Genomic DNA, 17,711 nt, shown 5'->3' on the forward strand with positions numbered 1-17,711 from the left:
TGATTAAATATAATTCTGTAGCTCCTGGTCAACTATAATTCAGACTGGACATTGCATATCTTTGCGATGTGACTACTGCGGTTGAGCATTGCGATATCCATGCTGAAATGATATATTGTGCAGCCCTAGTGGAAATAAAAAGCATTTCTAAAATATTAATTTTGCGTGGCATCGTTGCAGATGGTTAGGACAAAAATCCATTTTAACATACCTTTTATCATGTGTCGTGGTGCTATGTCGCGTGTAATTAAGACATGGTGTAAATCATGGAAGCAACAAAGTTTGGTGATGTATTATGTCAATGTGTCTCTTTGTGTGTGAATGTGCCTCTTTGTGTGTCTTATGTCAATGAGTCTCTCAATGTGTCTTTTGTGATTGGGATTTGTCAAACCATATTTGATATTATCACCCTGCAGCCCAAGACAGGTTACATACTGAAGCTAAGCAGGGCTGAACCTGGTCAGTACCTGGATGAGAGAACACATAGGAAAACTAGGTTGCTGTTGCAAGTGGTATTGACACTGCAATCCGAGTCCTAATGCCCCAGTAAAGTAAATGGTTCACTATACTGTCAGTGAGCGCCGTCTTTCAGATGGGACATTAAACCAAGGTCCTCACTCTCTGTGGTCAATAAAGACCCTTTCGTACTTGCCGTAAAGAGTAGGTGTCCTGCACAAATTCCCTCCATCACGTGGGAAGCCATCTTCCCTATCCACTAAATTGGCTCTATCATTGTCTCTCCACTCCCCCAATAGCTGGTGTGTGGTGAGCGCACTGCATCATTGTCCTGTGGCTGCAGTCACATCATCTAAGTGGATGCTGCTCACTGGTGGTGGTGTGGAGAGACCTCTCACCCTCATGATTGTGAAGGTGCAATGTCTTTTTCAAATTTTAATAGTCTATTATTTATTCCAGCTCTCTATGAAAGTCCCATTGTAATGAAAAGCTAAATTTTGACAAGGTTTTTCGTGGGTAAAGGGATACTTAACCAAAAAAGGGAAAAAGATCAGTCATCGTTTACTTCACTTGCTTCAAACCAGTTGAAGTTTCTTTCTTCTGTTGAACATAAAAGGAGATGTTTTGAAGAAAGCTAAAAAGCTACAACAATTGTCAATGGTTACAGCTTTTCAGCTTTCTTCAAAATATCTTTTGTGTTCAATAGAATAAAGAAACTCAAAGGTTTATAACCACTTTAGGGTGAGTAATACAAAGTAAAATTTCATGGTTGGGTGAACAATTCCTTTAACATGAGAGGAAATTATCAATTATCAGAGCGGAATTTGAACACACACACACGCACACACACACGCACACACACACACACACACACACACACACACACACACACACACACACACACACACACACACACACACACACACACACACACACACACACACACACACACAAACACACACAAACACACACAAACACACACACTGTCAAACAAACACTGTTTTATGAACGGTTCATCTTTGAGCTACTCTGGAATCATAAAAAGCAAGCAGCACATCTTGTTTTCCGCTTTGAAAACAAGAAACACTTCTTGAGTGACAAATCAGCCTCTTACAATGATTCCTGAAAGACACTAAAGATATAATGCTAAAAACACAGCATTTTAAAATATTTTCAAGCACTCAAACATTTGTCTTACCTGCTGGCTTTATATCTGGTTTTGACAGCATGGGTAAAGAAAGAAGCTCATTCTTTGCATCCGAATCCACATCTGATAGAGGCCTGTGGCTTTGAGACCCGGTACATTTAACCTTCATGCACAGAAAAACAAAACAACACAGTGCTGACAGCAAATACACCACCAGACTAATAATGTGGACCGCAAAGTCTGCTTGAGTTAACATAGCATCCATTAGTTGCCTTCTAAGCACTTTTACCTGTGCCTGATTGTCTGCTAATGGCCATTTAACAGATCATAAACTGGATCGAATATCAAATATGGAAGAATAAATGCTGAGGATTACCCCTTGGTCCTGCTGTGTTGTAGCGGTGGGGTTGGGGAGTGGCGTCTTGGTAATCTTGTCCTCACACTCCCCTGGTGGGGCCCAGCAGCGTTTCTTAGAGGCAGGAGGCGTCATTGAAGTGGGTGGGCTAGGTGTTGTCGGTGTGTTTTCCTTCCCTGCAGAACAGCAGTAGCAGAAAGACACGACCTTAACTACATAATTACACAAGATGATACTTTGAAAATGTGTCAAGCTGGTAGGGCTGGCGATGTGGCAGAGCACTTGACTAAATAATATCACTGCTGCTAGTCAACACTAAAAATACTAGTTTGTTAATTGCTTTTTTTGGAAGATATTTTCGATACAATCTAATTATTAACACATGAATGTTACATATTAAATTGTTAATTTTGTATTTAATATTTTTTAAAAGTGTGAGGAATGGAGCAAAACACAATATTTTACCTTAGTGTCTGTTCCACCAGTCAAAGTGGTTTCAGAGAAATTTGAAAAACGACAAGATGAGGTAGTATATTTATTTTTAAAAAGAGTTGTGCAGGCTTTGTTAAACTGGATATAAAAATCAACCATTGCTTGTAGGGCTAATAATTTAATTCATCATTTCATGTATTTCTGATGCCTGTGATTGTATAATGACTGTAAAAGCATTTAGGCATAAGACATTGAGTTAGTTGTAACTTTAACAACAACGAATTTACTCACATTAATTTTACTTTTATCACACTTGAATACGGTTAGACTTTGAAAACAATAACACATTTTTAAATTGTATCTTTTTCTTGATTGTATTTATTGATTGCTATGCATGAAAATACTCACAAATATAGAAAATGCACTGCAAACAGCATAGACTACAACTAATGTGTGTCAGGGGACCTCAAAAAGTTTATGGAGTGTTTATTAGACATTATGGAGATAAAAATAGTTAACATTAATTAATCAATCATTGACTAAACACATGCAAATACAGAAACGCACTGCAAATAGCACAGACCACAACAAAAATGTGTCAGGGCACCCCAAAAAGATTAGAGATTGTTTATATGATTTTATGGAGATAGAAATTCTTTCCAAATAGAGATATTCAAGTTATCTGGTGAAATTGTATGCATATTAGGGCTGTGCAATAAATCGAAATTCAGTTTCAATTTTGATTTTGGCTTCTAAAGAAAAAAAAAAAAAAATTAATCAAGATAAAAACGATTATTGCATCATATACCGCCCTTTTCCAGTTGTGCACATTTGTTTCACTGCAAAGCAGTTTCACGTGAAAATGACTAAAAGCATGTACTGTAATGTAAGCTTTGCAGCACAGGATCTCCATCCTTCATTGATGTACATTCAAATCATTCATGTTTTTAAAAGCGCGAAAGAGATCTCATGGTGTTGTGTGCATGCGCTCAGCCTCAGAGACGAGCAGAGCACACACATCTAAAGTCATCTTTAATTTTTTGTTTGACAAATTTGTGTCAAACTGTGCCGTTTAGTGATTATTCATATTAACCCTCATTTATGTAATAAACAAGTTGAGAATCAAAAGACACGTGAAAGTGAAACCATAATCAGAACCTTACTGCTCTTAAAGTGACAGCACACAATACGCTGCAGCCTGTTTTTACTATTAATCAAACTACAAAAGGAGAAAAATCAATCACTGCTCTTGACTGAAGGACTTTTGTAGCGATAAATTAAAGTTTATTTTTCTAAACATTATAGTCTTAATAACTCATCTCTAATAATAGTTTTATTTATCTTTGCTTTGATGACAGTACATAATATTTGACTAGTTATTTTTCAAGATACAAGCATTTAGCTTAATGTGATATTTGAAGGCTTAATTAGGGTAATTAGGCAAGTCATTGTATAACAGTGGTTTGTTCTGCAGGCAATCAAAAACAAATATTGCTTAAGGGGGCTAATAATATTGAACATAAAAATATTTAAATAATAATAAATATTTAAACCTGCTTTTGTTTTAGCCAAAATAAAACAAATAAGACTTTCTCAAGATAAAATATTATAGGAAATGCTGTGAAAAATTCCTTGCTCTGTTAAACATCATTTGGGAAATACTTATATAAAAAAAATGTACAAGAAGGTGAAAAATTGTCTTCCACTGTTTATTGTTTTGAACAATCGTGATTACAATTATGACCAAAATAATTGTGATTATGATTTTACCAATAATCGAGCAGCCCTAAAGCATGTCACAATATATATTGCAGAAATAAATTAAAAAATATCGCAATGCTAGATTTTTCCAATATCGTGTAGCTGTAATTGCCTGTAAGCTTATTACATTAGCAGGTAAGAGGGAGAGTAGTAGAAATTTTATACTGAATTCAAGAAGTAACCTTTTGAACAAATACTTGACAATGAGTTATATCAATACACTAACGAATATAATTCCTTTAAGTGAATGCCAGTTCATGTCCAGGTTCTTATCAAATATTGCCTTATGTTATGCACTTGTAACATGGACAAGTACACGGTTGCATAATCTCAGCATATAATGGTATAATGAGTATGGCTGGCCGATTTGGCCTAAAATCTAAATCTCGATTAAATGAACATTAACTCAATTACTATTAATGAACAATTTAATGAATCTTTTTTGCCCTCATCATTTACTGAGAGGTTTTGTATAATATGTGCACGTATTACATGAGAGATTTTCCAATGAAAGGAAACACACACTATATACTATCTATGATTATTCATTTAACATCAACGTTGAACAACTGAACTTAAAACACACATTGTGTTAATCTAACAGTCACTTTGTTTCTTATAAAAAAAGCAAGAATAAATTACTTGCACGTTTAAAACTTAAACTATTTTCAGTGTTTTTTTTTTATATTGATGTCATTATTTTATATGAGGTCATCCCTAAGTATTGAACAATAAGTCAATATATTGATTATTGTGACAGGCCTAAACTAATCAATTACAAAATTTCTATTTAAAATGGATAGTTCACACCAAAACATTTTAATCTCTCATCATTTATTTGGTTTAAACCTTTATGAGGTTATTTCTTCTGTTAAACACAAAGGAAGATACTTTTAAAAAATGTTGGAAACCTGTAACTATTGACTAGCACAGTAGCAATTTTCCTATTATGGAAGTAAAAGGTTACAGGTTTCTTCAAAATATCTTATTTTGTGTTCAATAGAAGAAAAAACTCAAAGGTTTGGAGTCACTTGACTATGAATAAACAGCGAGTAGATTTAGATTTTTAGGTGAACTATCTGGCAATAAATTGACTCTGGTTTCTTTTCAATTCATGATGTTTACTGAATTCTCAAGCAGCATAACAATAAAGTCCGGTCAAAAAAAAAAAAAACTGTGTTGCCATCTTTCTTTCACTTTCCTATCTTGTAATATAACTTAAAACAGTACAATAAAAGCGGAGCAAACCATTACAAACAAAAGAGTGGGCGTGAAATCAACAAATGTACACAACTAAATAGATCAACATGTGTAAACTATACATTAATTTAAGCATTAATAATAAATGATATTATATCAAATTATGGCTCATACTATCCCTTTAAATGGTAATTAAATTAGTAATGGCACACGTCCCAACTTGCAAAATAATTACTATATTCATTTTAAACTGGCAACTGCTCTCAAGGTAGCTGAATAAAAATGCAAAAGAGAGAAATTCAGCAGAACTGATTATTTGAGTCATGTTATTGATCCCACAGCATGAAAGACTAAATCCTGCTTCTAACACAGACAGCGAAAGAAAAACAGCTGCTCATGAACTTTGAAATATGCCAGTTCATATATAAAATTGCCCAGCATCCAGCCTTCCACACTGACATTATGAATTGCAATAATTAGAGGTGATGTTTAGAAAGGACTTCAAACGCTGTCTGGAACTGGATGTATACACCGAGTGGAAAAAGCAAAGACTCATTGTGCTTTCACATAAAATGAACCTGAGAAAGTTTAGTGCCAGTCACAAATAACAAGCTCATTGGTGATTTAAAAACCACCTTTCATTCAAAAATCAACATTAGGAAGCTGTTTGGAGAGAAACGTGTTTATATTACTCCAATATGACTGTGAACACATTATATTTGAACACAACAAGTCTCCTTTTATAAATGTGATATTAAAATATGATCCAAATTCCAGCAATTTTGAGGCCCACCGATACATAATGTAGCATTGTGGTTTTTCCCACCCACCGATACTGATCGACAGGCACATGTAACCATGTCCTCAAGACAGGATTGGCAAAGAAACTGGGATTAAAAGATCTGTTCCAACTCTCTGTGATCCAACTGCACATCAAAAAGCATTAAGTTGTACACTTTGTATTTTCATTTTAAACTATTTTTTTGAACTACGTAATTCATGTTCTGCAGGTTTTACCTTAGCTCTATAGTATACACAACTATAAACGAAGATGCTTCATAAGTGCCAGTTTGTAGACAGGTTTATTTTGTACAGTAACTCAAAATCCTTATACAGCAACATATTTACTGATTTAGTGGGCACCCTGTCGCATTTGCTGCAAGTAGATTAGCAAAAACAGCACAGTGTGTTAGAGGAGCCCAAAAACATTGTAACAAGATTTGTGTGTAGGGATGGGTACCGAAACTTGGTACTTTATCAGTATCGGTGATACATTATAAAACACAGAATTAGTGATAAGCTCCGACAATAAGGGTTCTGCTATCGGTACTGGAGAATCATTGCTGAATAAATATTACTTACAATAGCATAATTTAACTGACTAACATTTTCTAATTTGCGATATTTGGTATTCGTCTGCACAGTTGGCAATCTCACATGAGAAATGCTCATGTTTTCGCATAATGGTGCAACGGAGAGTGCGTCAAGTATAAAAGCCTTCACAGTTCTCGGTTGTGCGCACACACTCAGTGGAGGCTCACGCTAAGCACACATACATAGCTTGCAACACAGACTCACGCACGCACAACTCGTAAAGTTGTGAAGCGGCGGAGAGAATCAAAATGACAAAATGTTATTTTTTTACAAACGGTTACAGTAAATGTATCTCTTCCCCACCTGTCACGCATGTAGTCCACTTGAGTCTATCGCATTTAGCAGTTTGCATGAAACAGCCTGATGCTTTGCTTTAATTGTCTTGTTTACATTTTAAAAAACTTAAATAGTCAAAACGTCAAAAACTGAAAGGATCACAGATTATTTTGACTGGAAGATTGGATGACTGGATGATCTTTTCCAATATTTTTATTAACACTGAAAGCCTTTTGAAATGTAAACATATTTATTCAAAAGCTCATAAGCATAATTTGATTTATTCTGCAAATCATCCTGCTGCGCTCTAACAGGGATCAATGGAAGAAATCAAATTGCATTAAATTTATTACGGCGCCTTTCTATTCTGAATAGGTTCTATTAGCTGGAAATGGCAAGCAATGACAGTGCAATGTTCTTTTAATTTACTTCATAATTCCATCTGGTCCTAGAAGCATGCATCCTAAAGAATTCGGTTTTTATGTTGCCAACAATCAGCAGCTTGAGGAGAGACTGACCGTTCTGGGAATCCTTAGCCAAAGTGCTTTTTGCACTCTCATTCTCCTCATTTTTCTTCCATTCATCCTTCTCCTCATCGTCCTCCATCAGACACTGGAAAGCAGCCATCTTTTTCTTCAGAGAGTCACAGCGTGAAAGAAAAGGACTCCCCTGTAAAAGCTTCATGAGGACAGAACACATGGTTACAGTGTATAAAGACAGAAAAGCACAAACAACAACTTTCATCATGATATTAATGAGAATTAACAATGCGGTACACACTTAAAAATATGTGGTGGGTCAAAAGAGTGATGAAAATGCAATTAATTTTAGAATCATGCATTCTCAGGGCTGATAGTGGAAAAAATTCCTGAGCCTGAACTTTTTTTCCTTGCCCCTGAGGTGAGTAGGGGTGGGGGTACTATGTATGCAACGCACTTTTAATACATAACTTGTGGGCCCCTGGGCCCAAATATATTAACAGCCTATGTGTAACCCTGATCATCATTATTGTCAAGTGGCTCTTTTTAGACACATGCCAGTAATGTCAGTGACACATGCCAGTGTCAGTGATCTTGTGACATGTGCCAGTAGGTGTCAGTATAAGCACATTAATCTTATAAGTCTCTTTGCTTTAAAGAGCCCATATTATGGGTTTTTGAAAATTCCCCTCCATGTAGTGTGTAACACAGCTCTAAGTGAAGTGAAGTATCCAGCTAAGGCTTAAATCTGTAAGAATACAGTGTTTAAAACTGTTGATTCATCTATAAAAGAGTCGAATCATAGTGCTTCAAACGAGTCGCCTTGATACCGACTCATTAGGTGTTTCGCCATGACGTACGAACGAAACAAAGTTTTTCACGTGCACGCGCAAACCCGGGAGATTTCAAACCTGAGGCCCCGCCCTCTGACGCAGTAACCCAGACACACACACACACACACACCCACAAACACACGCACACCCACAAACACACGCACACAAACATGCCGGTCGATTGAAGTCACACTGCAGATGGATATATTGAGTCTCTACCCAAAGATGAAACATCAGCATTATAACCAAGCAGTTGGAAACTTCTGGAAGCTACATGCTACAAAGAATACTTCATCTGAGTTTGTTAAAGGAAGGATCAGTAAAGAGTAACTGATGGACGTCAGGATGGGTTTCTTCCTACATTTCTCAAGTGTAAGTACGTGCGGTTAAAGTTGTTGCCTCGTTTACTCTAGCTTGCAAATGTATTTAGTTGTGATTTGTTACTTGTAACCGCGTGTACTGTATCAGGTTAACTGGATATATTATCTTATCGCGTGCAAAGTCACGTTAAAAACGCGACGCGTGCTGTTTGTTTATGGAGCTCTGTGCTAGAGTTCTGCTCCCGCGATTTATTCGGAAATGTATTCCCGCGCCGCAGAAATCTGGCGCGGGGAGAGAGAGAGAGAGAGAGAGAGAGAGAGAGAGAGAGAGAGAGAGAGAGAGCGAGAGAGAGAGCGAACGAACGAACGAGCTCTGTGTACTTTGTGCTGTGTGTGTACAGACAGCTTGGCTGTCTGGACTGTATACTGGGTGATATTTGGTTGTGTTCTCCGCTCTAGCGGGACCGGGCGCGGCGGGCAGAAAACGGAGCGGGTTCTCAGGCTAAAACCTGGCGGGTGCGGGCTGAAGCGGGAGCGTTGTCATCCGGAGGTGTGTGTGTGTTTTTGTGTGTGTGTGGTATGGCGAGTACACGACTGTCTCCTTCGTTCGGTTATCCGTGGCACTATCCACTCGCCATAGTGTGGCAGCTAAAGTCCACGCCTACACTATCGAGCGTGTATGAACTGTGATTACTTTTTAAATTGCTGATTAGCTATTGGCCATTTCCCTCTCTGACTGAAGGCAGTCGACCAATCGCGACAGACTGTCATCGGTCCAATCAGCGCAGATTAGCTCCGCGCTAAGGAGGGGTTTGGGAACAAATGAATCACTGGACGATTCATACAGGAGTCGCTGGGATAATTAGATAAAAATAAATGCAGATTATAAGACCATGAAAGTGTTTTTTGACCTTGCATGCATATTAGACTGTTGTTGGAGACCCTTACAACCAAGATATGACCTTATTTCATGTATAATATGGGCTCTTTAATATTTAAAAATCATTAGGCAAATGACACCTGTTATCTTACATGCATATATGTTATGAGTTTTCAACATGCATTTTATTATAACTTTTTAAAGGATATTATTTAAAATACCTTAAAATGAAATTAAGTTAAATAATAAAATAAATGAATGAATTAAAAACATAGAGAAGTCCATATTGTAGGGAACAAATGAACTGCCAGGATGCAATAATATACAGTACAACAGATAAGTGTAACCCCTCCCATACATAAGCATGCCACAATAAATTTGACTGACATGTACTGCCAAATGACTATATTACGTACGGAAGTATGACTACGAATACATAAAATAAATCCGTTTAAATTAAAACATCGTGGAGTAGCTCAGCAAATAAACTAACTTGCGACGCGATAAATTAGGTTAAAAGTCGCGTAATGATTAAATATGGTTTTGCTCGTGTTAATTAATGTCATAAGCTTCGCCGGGTGTCGATGACATTGGTCACTACACATGCCACTAGCGAGTGACACATGACAGTGGAAAACCGGACGTGCCACCGGAAGTGTCACTACACTCAGTGGCATGTGCCAGTGTCATCTGTACGTCAGATGTCGTGTCACTATGTTAAAACTGCTACTGTGAATCCGCATTCAAGCGCACACAATAAGCTAAAACTCGCCCCAAGCACCGGCAAAAACAAAGACATATCTTAATTATTTATTAATAAACTTATTCTGAGTCAGTGTCGCAAAGATCCTGACTGGCAATCTCCTCTTGGACTCGCCTTTAGAAATTCATCTTTACGGATTAGGCTACATGAAGGAGTTTTTTTGTTTTCGATTTGTTTTATTTCGTTAAGTAATAATTTAAAGCTTTCTATAAATATATTTATTATGTCTGTGAGGCATATACATTTTGCTTCATTTTGTTAAGCGCTCCTGTTCAAAAACCAGACGACAGAAAGCGCATAATTTTGGTTTTCTCTATTTTATAAAAACGCTGTAACGTTTTTTGATGTATTACTCGTACTTTGTGAGCAAAAATGACGGATAACTTTAAATTGCTCCCACTGAAAAAATGCAAGTGATTGCTCTGGCGCCTCGATGTCCTGCAAGCTTTTTATAAGCAAACTATGCGCCTAATAGCACACATTCTTTAACGTTTAAGCTACCATTGTTTTATACTTGAACTGTTTTATATCTTTTATTTTAGGCAAGTCGTGATGATCTGAGAAGGCAAACTGATCAAACAGACAATGATGGTCTTCCGCTGGGCGCTGTTCGTTAAAAAAAAACTTATTTTTAACGAATAAAAAATGCTCCAAACGTATTTCTAAATAAGCTGAATAAAAAACGAAACTAAATATAAACACTTTGCCATTAGGCTACATACAAAACTGAACTATTTCATAGCTGAAACACTAAGTTGTTTAAGGAGAAGGGGGAAATATATTTTTGTCCCGTCTATTGCTTCACCGTTATTTCGAGAATAAACCCAGCGTAAATATGCAGATGTCATTCCCAAAACATATCAGCGTATATGTGCCGAAAACGAAAGTTTCATACAAATTCTGAATGGATTATAGCCTGGAAAGTGCAAAGCACGCTTCTCTTATTATCACTAAAAAGCGTCACTAATCTTAGTTCATAGAGATCTCACAAAGATCTGTTATAATTTATAAAGCTCTCTAAATTACACAATTAATCTTTCATTTACATGGCGTCTACACTCAAAAGATGATTCACGAGCACACAAAATGGCACTTAATAAAAACCAATCCAGCGCTTTCAGGAGTGAGTGAATTCTGCGAATCTAGAGAAATGACAGATCAATAACCGTGAACCTGATTTTTTTTTCCCCGCAGCCACAGTACGCCGGAAATCCGGCGTGGTGCCGGAACGCTATCACCCCTGCATTCTGAAGAATCAAAGTAAATTTGTTTAAATAAAGTACTTTTTCAGATGTCACCTTTTATTGAGTTTGTAATGCTGTTTGTGAACAGGTGTGTCAGAGATGCACAATAAAATAAGTCACTATCCACCCCAGTCCAAATACTTAAACATAAGATTAATGGCAAATTTGCTTTTGTTGGCTGTATGCAACCAATGTCTATTGTGACCCACCCACAAAAAAAATTGGCTGAGTCCAAAATCACATATTTGCCTACTTTATAGTATGTTAAAAGCAGTATGCAACTGATGCAGTTAGGTCAGTTGATCATGACAACTTGTGGTTGTAAACTTTAAATTCCATTCATGCTCCTCGTATTCATAAAATATAGAATGCACTTTTCTAATAGATTAAAATTCAAACGTAGTACCTAGTCAACTAGTGGGCAATTTTGGACACAGGCACTGTATGTTTGGTTTGTGCTATTATGCCATTGTGTTGTTGCTAAAATATGTTGTTTTTGAAGAGGATTTTATTCTCTCAGTATGAAGTATTTAAGTGTAAAGCAGTTAATTTTCTCTTCTCAAAATGTATGTAGTGTTTGCAGCAAACATGCCAGCCTGTGTTAAAAATACAGTGATATGTCTGTGTAAGATGAGTATGCTTGCACAGGAGCAACAGTAGGAGAAGGCTATGAAGCTGAAGAATGATTGTGTAGAATAACTGAATATGTAAAGCACTAATTATATATGTTAAATACTTGTATGAAGCTATATGTGTCAGAAGTTAGAATGAGTAACATATTATCAAGTTATTATCCTATCATGACAATGTATGTAAACACTTTGTTATTTTGCATCTATGCTCTGGTGTCAAAACAGTTGCTGACACAGACCTGTAACATCTCTGTTGACATGAGCTAGTGGGCTGAGATTGAGAGCCAAGAATAACAGGGCCACCTATAGTAAAAACCTATCCTAAAATGGTTAAAAGTTAAAATGAGACACCTAGGGGTGTGTCAAATAACCTGTAAAAAGATTGTAAAAAACACAGACTTCAGAAGGAGCAGGAGAGACTTTGGAAAGAGAGAACCAGAGATAGGAATCGTCCAGGAGAGACTTCAGAATGCTCTGGGGTCTGCTCTGCTCTTTCTCGGCTTTATTATGGAGAATAAAGTCTATTTTCTGATATTCAAAACCTCCTGTCGGATAATTTCTAAATGATGAGAAGTCGAATTTACGACATTTTCTATCCTGAATAAACAAATCTACTTTGCGCACTTCCAAATGACAAGGACATGGCAATTAACACTATAAAACCAACATTAACAGTGCTGTTTGTACCACTGCATAAACAAATGCTAAGAAACTCCCCAGGAACTAAAATGATTACAGCTGTTATTTCTGTCTGACTCTTACAAGGTGTTTAGAGACTGTAGGACAAGAGAAAAGAGCTGATGCTGCAAAGCATACCAAGAAAGCAAAAGCTATAAACTCATTTTAAGAGGCCTACAATACACAATTTGAAATGTAGATAATTGAGTTTAAGGTTTTTTTTGTGATCAACTTTTTTTTGTTTTCAGAGATGAACTAAATATGTATATGATTATATAATTGAGGCATTTTGAGCTGGACGATTTTGGAAAAAACGGACATTGCAATATTTTCCATTTACAGCGATTAATAATGCGATATAAATGCAATTTACCAGATGACTTGAATATCTTAAAATTAATTCATAACTTAGACCAATTTAGATGATTCTGGGAACATATCTGCAAAATATTATTAAATATAATAAAAATGTAAATATAATTTAAAAAAAAATTACAAGCAATGCTAAATGCTAAAAATGTAAATATAATTAAAAAAAATTACAAGCAATGCTAAATTCAACAGATGTAAAATTTATGATTTTCTGGAGAGTCAAACTATATTTAGCAACACAAATTAAATAACCACTGTATAATAATAATAAGAATAATATTAATAATAATAACAACAAAATTGTATCACTTTCAAAAAAATAATTGTATAAATCTACAGTTACAATCTATAAATGTTTAATTTGCAGTGCCCAAATGGCTTAAAATAGCCTAAAATGCTTACACAGTTTCATGCCTTAATAAAACATATGCAAATAATAAACTTTCATTCTAAGGTTAAAAGTTGAAATGACTCCAATGTTGTTAACTATGTCTGGTCAATTATAATCCCAACTACATTGCAGATCCTGCGATGTGACTATTTTGGACGCCCACCTTGTGTTATCGATGATGAAACGATATATTGTGCAACCCTAATCCGTTATATGATGTTAAAGCCTATGCATCCAATCAAATCTGTTTTACTTTCTCACAAACATCCGAGAGTTGGTAATATGACTTACTCTTCTTATTGATTACAAAATTCACGAGAAGACAATTTTTATTAAATGTGTTTTGTTTTACATTTATTTAACATGTCTGTGTTTAGTCACTATTTGATGTATAATGTAAAACACTGATCCTGAAGCAAAAGCAGCTGTGCTACCCTATGGATTTACCTGTGGTGTTCGGGGAGGTGTTTTTGCAGCTTGTCTGGCTCTGAAGCAGATGAGCGAGTTCGTTTCTGGAGATCCCCGGAGCCCAATCGTAGATCTCCTCCTAGCCTTCAGCTGAGCCACTCTGGACTTATCTGAGGAGATAAAACAGTAGATGAACAAGGCTTTGTTAAATTAATTTAATGTGCTTCACTGACAAAAAAAGCAAACCGTTAAAATTATGCAGAATAACAAAGTGCAAAGAAAATGCAATTATACAGCAATAATAAAATGCCACGACTAAATGAAAACCTTAATATTTACACTGTAAAAACTCTATATTAGGGCTGCACAATTTATCATTTAAGAATCGTGAATGTGATCAATAGCAATAGTTACATACATCGCAGGATGTGTAATGTTGAGTTTGGGATTTAATTCTTCAGTTGCATGTGTTTTTGCGGCCTGTGACTGTATAATGATTTTAAAAGCACCCAGACATAAGAAATTGTAACTTTAATGATTAAATTTATCGAATTAATTAACTTTATTATTTGATTACTGTACTTGAATACTGTTAGACTTCAAAAACAAAAAACATTGTTCATTTCAATTGTATATTTTTTCTTTATGTATTCATAGACTGTTTATTTGATACTATGCAGATGCACTCCCATTGCAGAATCATCCCAAATCAGGTGGATTTGTATTCATATCACAGAATAACAAAATATTGCAATGTTATATGTTTCCAATATAATGCAGCCCAACTCTATATGCCATTTTAATTTAGCTCAGAGAAAGAGAATTGTAATTTTATTGCCATTTCAGCTTATATGGCTATGTCATAGCTAAAAAACAAAACAAAACAAAAAAACAGATCAACTTTAGCACATTTTATAAATACCACTTTTCTATAATTATAAAAATATTCTAACAATTAAAAGTCATCTACAGCAATAAATAATAAACAAGGTAAAATACATAAATATAATAATAATGATAATATATATAATACAAATCTAAAACTGTTTTGTAGGGTTTCCTTTTGATAAAATCTGTACAATTTTAGAAGGATTTACATTTTAAAAATATTTAATTTATAGTTTCTCCAGATAAAAATTATTGTCTGATTACATAAGAAATAGGGCTTTCCACAAGAATATGTTTAACAGTTTCGCTTCAGTTGCAGTATAGACATTTTGGGTTTTTTGCTCCTTAGAGTAAATGTTCATGTGCGAGGCTTGTGTCCAACGCGCCATCTTCTGTACACAAACTCATCATGTCTTGAGTTTAAAAAAATTTATAGGATTTTCTTCCTATTTCTGGCTGAATTTCAAGTTTTTTTTTCCGAGCACTGATCCCATTCTGTTTGCCATTTGTTTAGAATATAGCCTTTTTTGATATAGTTCATGAGGCAAGACATCATATCTACTTTAATGTTGCTAACCTTTACTTTTAGAGGACGGCAAGAAACTGTCTGTTGATATGCCAAACTGTAAAGGGGTGAGTTTGGAGAAATCCACATCCGCAGCTTCAGTGTTCTGCTGAGAGGGAGACAAGTCTGCAAGTGCTGGTCTGCTGTCCATGGCTTCAGTAACATTCATGCTCGACTCCAGTGCATATGAAATCTGAATAAAACAAATAGATTGAGCATGATACACTGCAGAAAAACCACAAGATATTACAATCCTGCAAAGTAGAGTTTTACTGTAACACGTTATGTACATCTGCTAACATCAGGCCAGCGATGTGTACCACATGCAAGTAAGAAATCTTAGTTTATTAGTTTACAAAGCAGAGTAGCGAATAATAACTAACGGGTTTACAAAGCAGTATAAGGGATAGCATAACTACAACTCTGCGCTATGTTTCATTTAACGAGTGAAAAATAAACGTTTGCTTGTATTGTGCTAAAATGTTCAAACTTCGCTCCTTACCGCACGTTAAAACGGCGCAAATATCCTTCCGCCTTGAAGGAACCAGACAACACCTTGGTAACTTAAAATAAACGACTTATTTTTACAGTTGTTAACCTTGAAGCCATTTACAGCTATATTTTACAGCATTTTAAGTGTGTTTTGTTTATATATTTCTAGGACGCGAGATAGCACTACAAGTTCTAACGCATCTGCCAGTCCATCTGGCAAATATCCTTGGACATATGAATCAGCCAATGAGGTTTAAGAAAAGGCGTCACGTGCTTCAAAACGGCCAATCACATTTAAGTTTACGGAAACTGTCACGTACGTGTACTTCAATGGAGATGTTATAAAGTGCAACAAGGAGCCCTTGAAATAATGGAAACATAACCTCTTCAAATAATCCTTTATCCTTCGTTAATTGGTTTAATAGAGACATTAATCATCTTTTAAAACTTTTCAGAACATTCTATCATAAGAACAGTTCATGTCTATCAACAATTTCCCTGTCTAGAGAAATTAATTTAGTTATTAAATTTATCCCTGTTTAAATTTTTCTACTTGTTAAAAATCATATTTGCTATAATTATCTGTCTATTGTAAACCTAAAATTGCATATAGAAGTAGTTAACTGATAAAAAATATATAATAACAAACATTCGTAAAATATTTTAGATACAAAATGTAGGTAGGCCTACTCCTAAAGACAATTTTTTCTGGAACTCTATTATAGTTAATATTGCTCGCAAAAGAGGCTGGCTAACTAACTCCCTTCAAATAATCTATTAACTATAAAATTAAAGAAACTCATTTTAAAATACTACATACAATTTAGGCCTACCTAGTAAAATCTTTATCATCAAAGAACATTGAAATGGAGGACATCTGTAAAGCAGATAAAGACAGCCTTTGTCATTTATTTTTGGAATGCAATGTTGTAAACAGTTTCTGGAAGGATCTAGCAAAATATACTTATAAAATGACAAAACTTTTTATTTTACATTAAAATATATTATTCTTATTATGAAAACAAATCCAACGAAAGTCTTGAATATATTGTTGTTTCACATACACAAACAGAAATTTGCTACAATCTCCCACATTAACTATTTTTTTATCCATTTTGATTTGATCTGAGATATGTATCAATTACTTAAATAGTTTTTTTGATTCCCCTGTTAATTCTTAAAATCATTGGATGTAGAAATGCTGCTGTACATTATGCTTTGTGGATGGATTTTATTTTTTACTATTATTATATTAGTTTTTTATGTTCACTTTTTATATTGTGTTGTTGTATGTTTGTTTCTGAAGGTTTGTGCAATAATAATAATAATAATAATAATAATAATAATAATAATAATAATAAAAAACAATAAACATGAAAAAATGTTTATGCATTGAAAAAAATTTTATATAATTTTTCCAGATGAAGTATAGAGTAAGATAAGAAAAAGGTTATCACCACGGTTGAATGATTACTTTAGAAATTGGAAACATTGCTTTTGCAACAGGTTTTCTAAAATGTTTTGTTTATATCTGCAAATGTCTCATTATTCCAATACACTAATATACAGTTAAGTCAGTTAATTTTTCCCCAATTTCTGGAGAGAAGATTTTTTTCGGCATATTTCTAAACATAACAGTTTTAATAACTCATCTCTAATAACTGATTTATTTTATCTTTGCCATGATGACAGTAAATTATATTTCACTAGCTATTTGTCAAGACACTTTTCAAGTGACTTTTAAAGGCTAAACTGGGTTAATTAG

The 17,711-nt window shown here is 35.0% G+C and overlaps 1 protein-coding gene across 20 annotated transcripts in view; it reads right to left on the reverse strand.

Moving 5' to 3' along the window:
- The window catches only part of cdca2 (cell division cycle associated 2), a 48,343-nt gene that overhangs the window by 11,088 nt on the left and 19,544 nt on the right, over positions 1-17,711 (reverse strand). For 11 of the 20 annotated variants that reach the window (XM_087252245.1, XM_087252239.1, XM_087252247.1 and 8 more), the window contains 5 exons: positions 15,467-15,647; positions 14,041-14,171; positions 7,520-7,679; positions 1,980-2,134; positions 1,655-1,766 (listed from right to left, as the gene is read on the reverse strand). In XM_087252245.1, the coding sequence (XP_087108371.1) occupies positions 1,655-1,766; positions 1,980-2,134; positions 7,520-7,679; positions 14,041-14,171; positions 15,467-15,623 (715 nt within the window). In that variant the 5' untranslated portion in view covers positions 15,624-15,647. Of the gene's footprint in view, positions 1-1,654; positions 1,767-1,892; positions 2,135-2,423; positions 2,490-7,519; positions 7,680-14,040; positions 14,172-15,466; positions 15,648-15,744; positions 16,175-17,711 lie in introns of those variants that run through there. The other 9 variants (XM_087252237.1, XM_087252236.1, NM_001082823.3 and 6 more) reach the window with 8 other exon arrangements.

The sequence above is a fragment of the Danio rerio genome, chromosome 5 (assembly GCF_052040795.2).
Source record: "Danio rerio strain M-AB ecotype USA chromosome 5, GRCz13ab, whole genome shotgun sequence".
NCBI classification, from domain to species: Eukaryota; Metazoa; Chordata; class Actinopteri; order Cypriniformes; family Danionidae; genus Danio; species Danio rerio.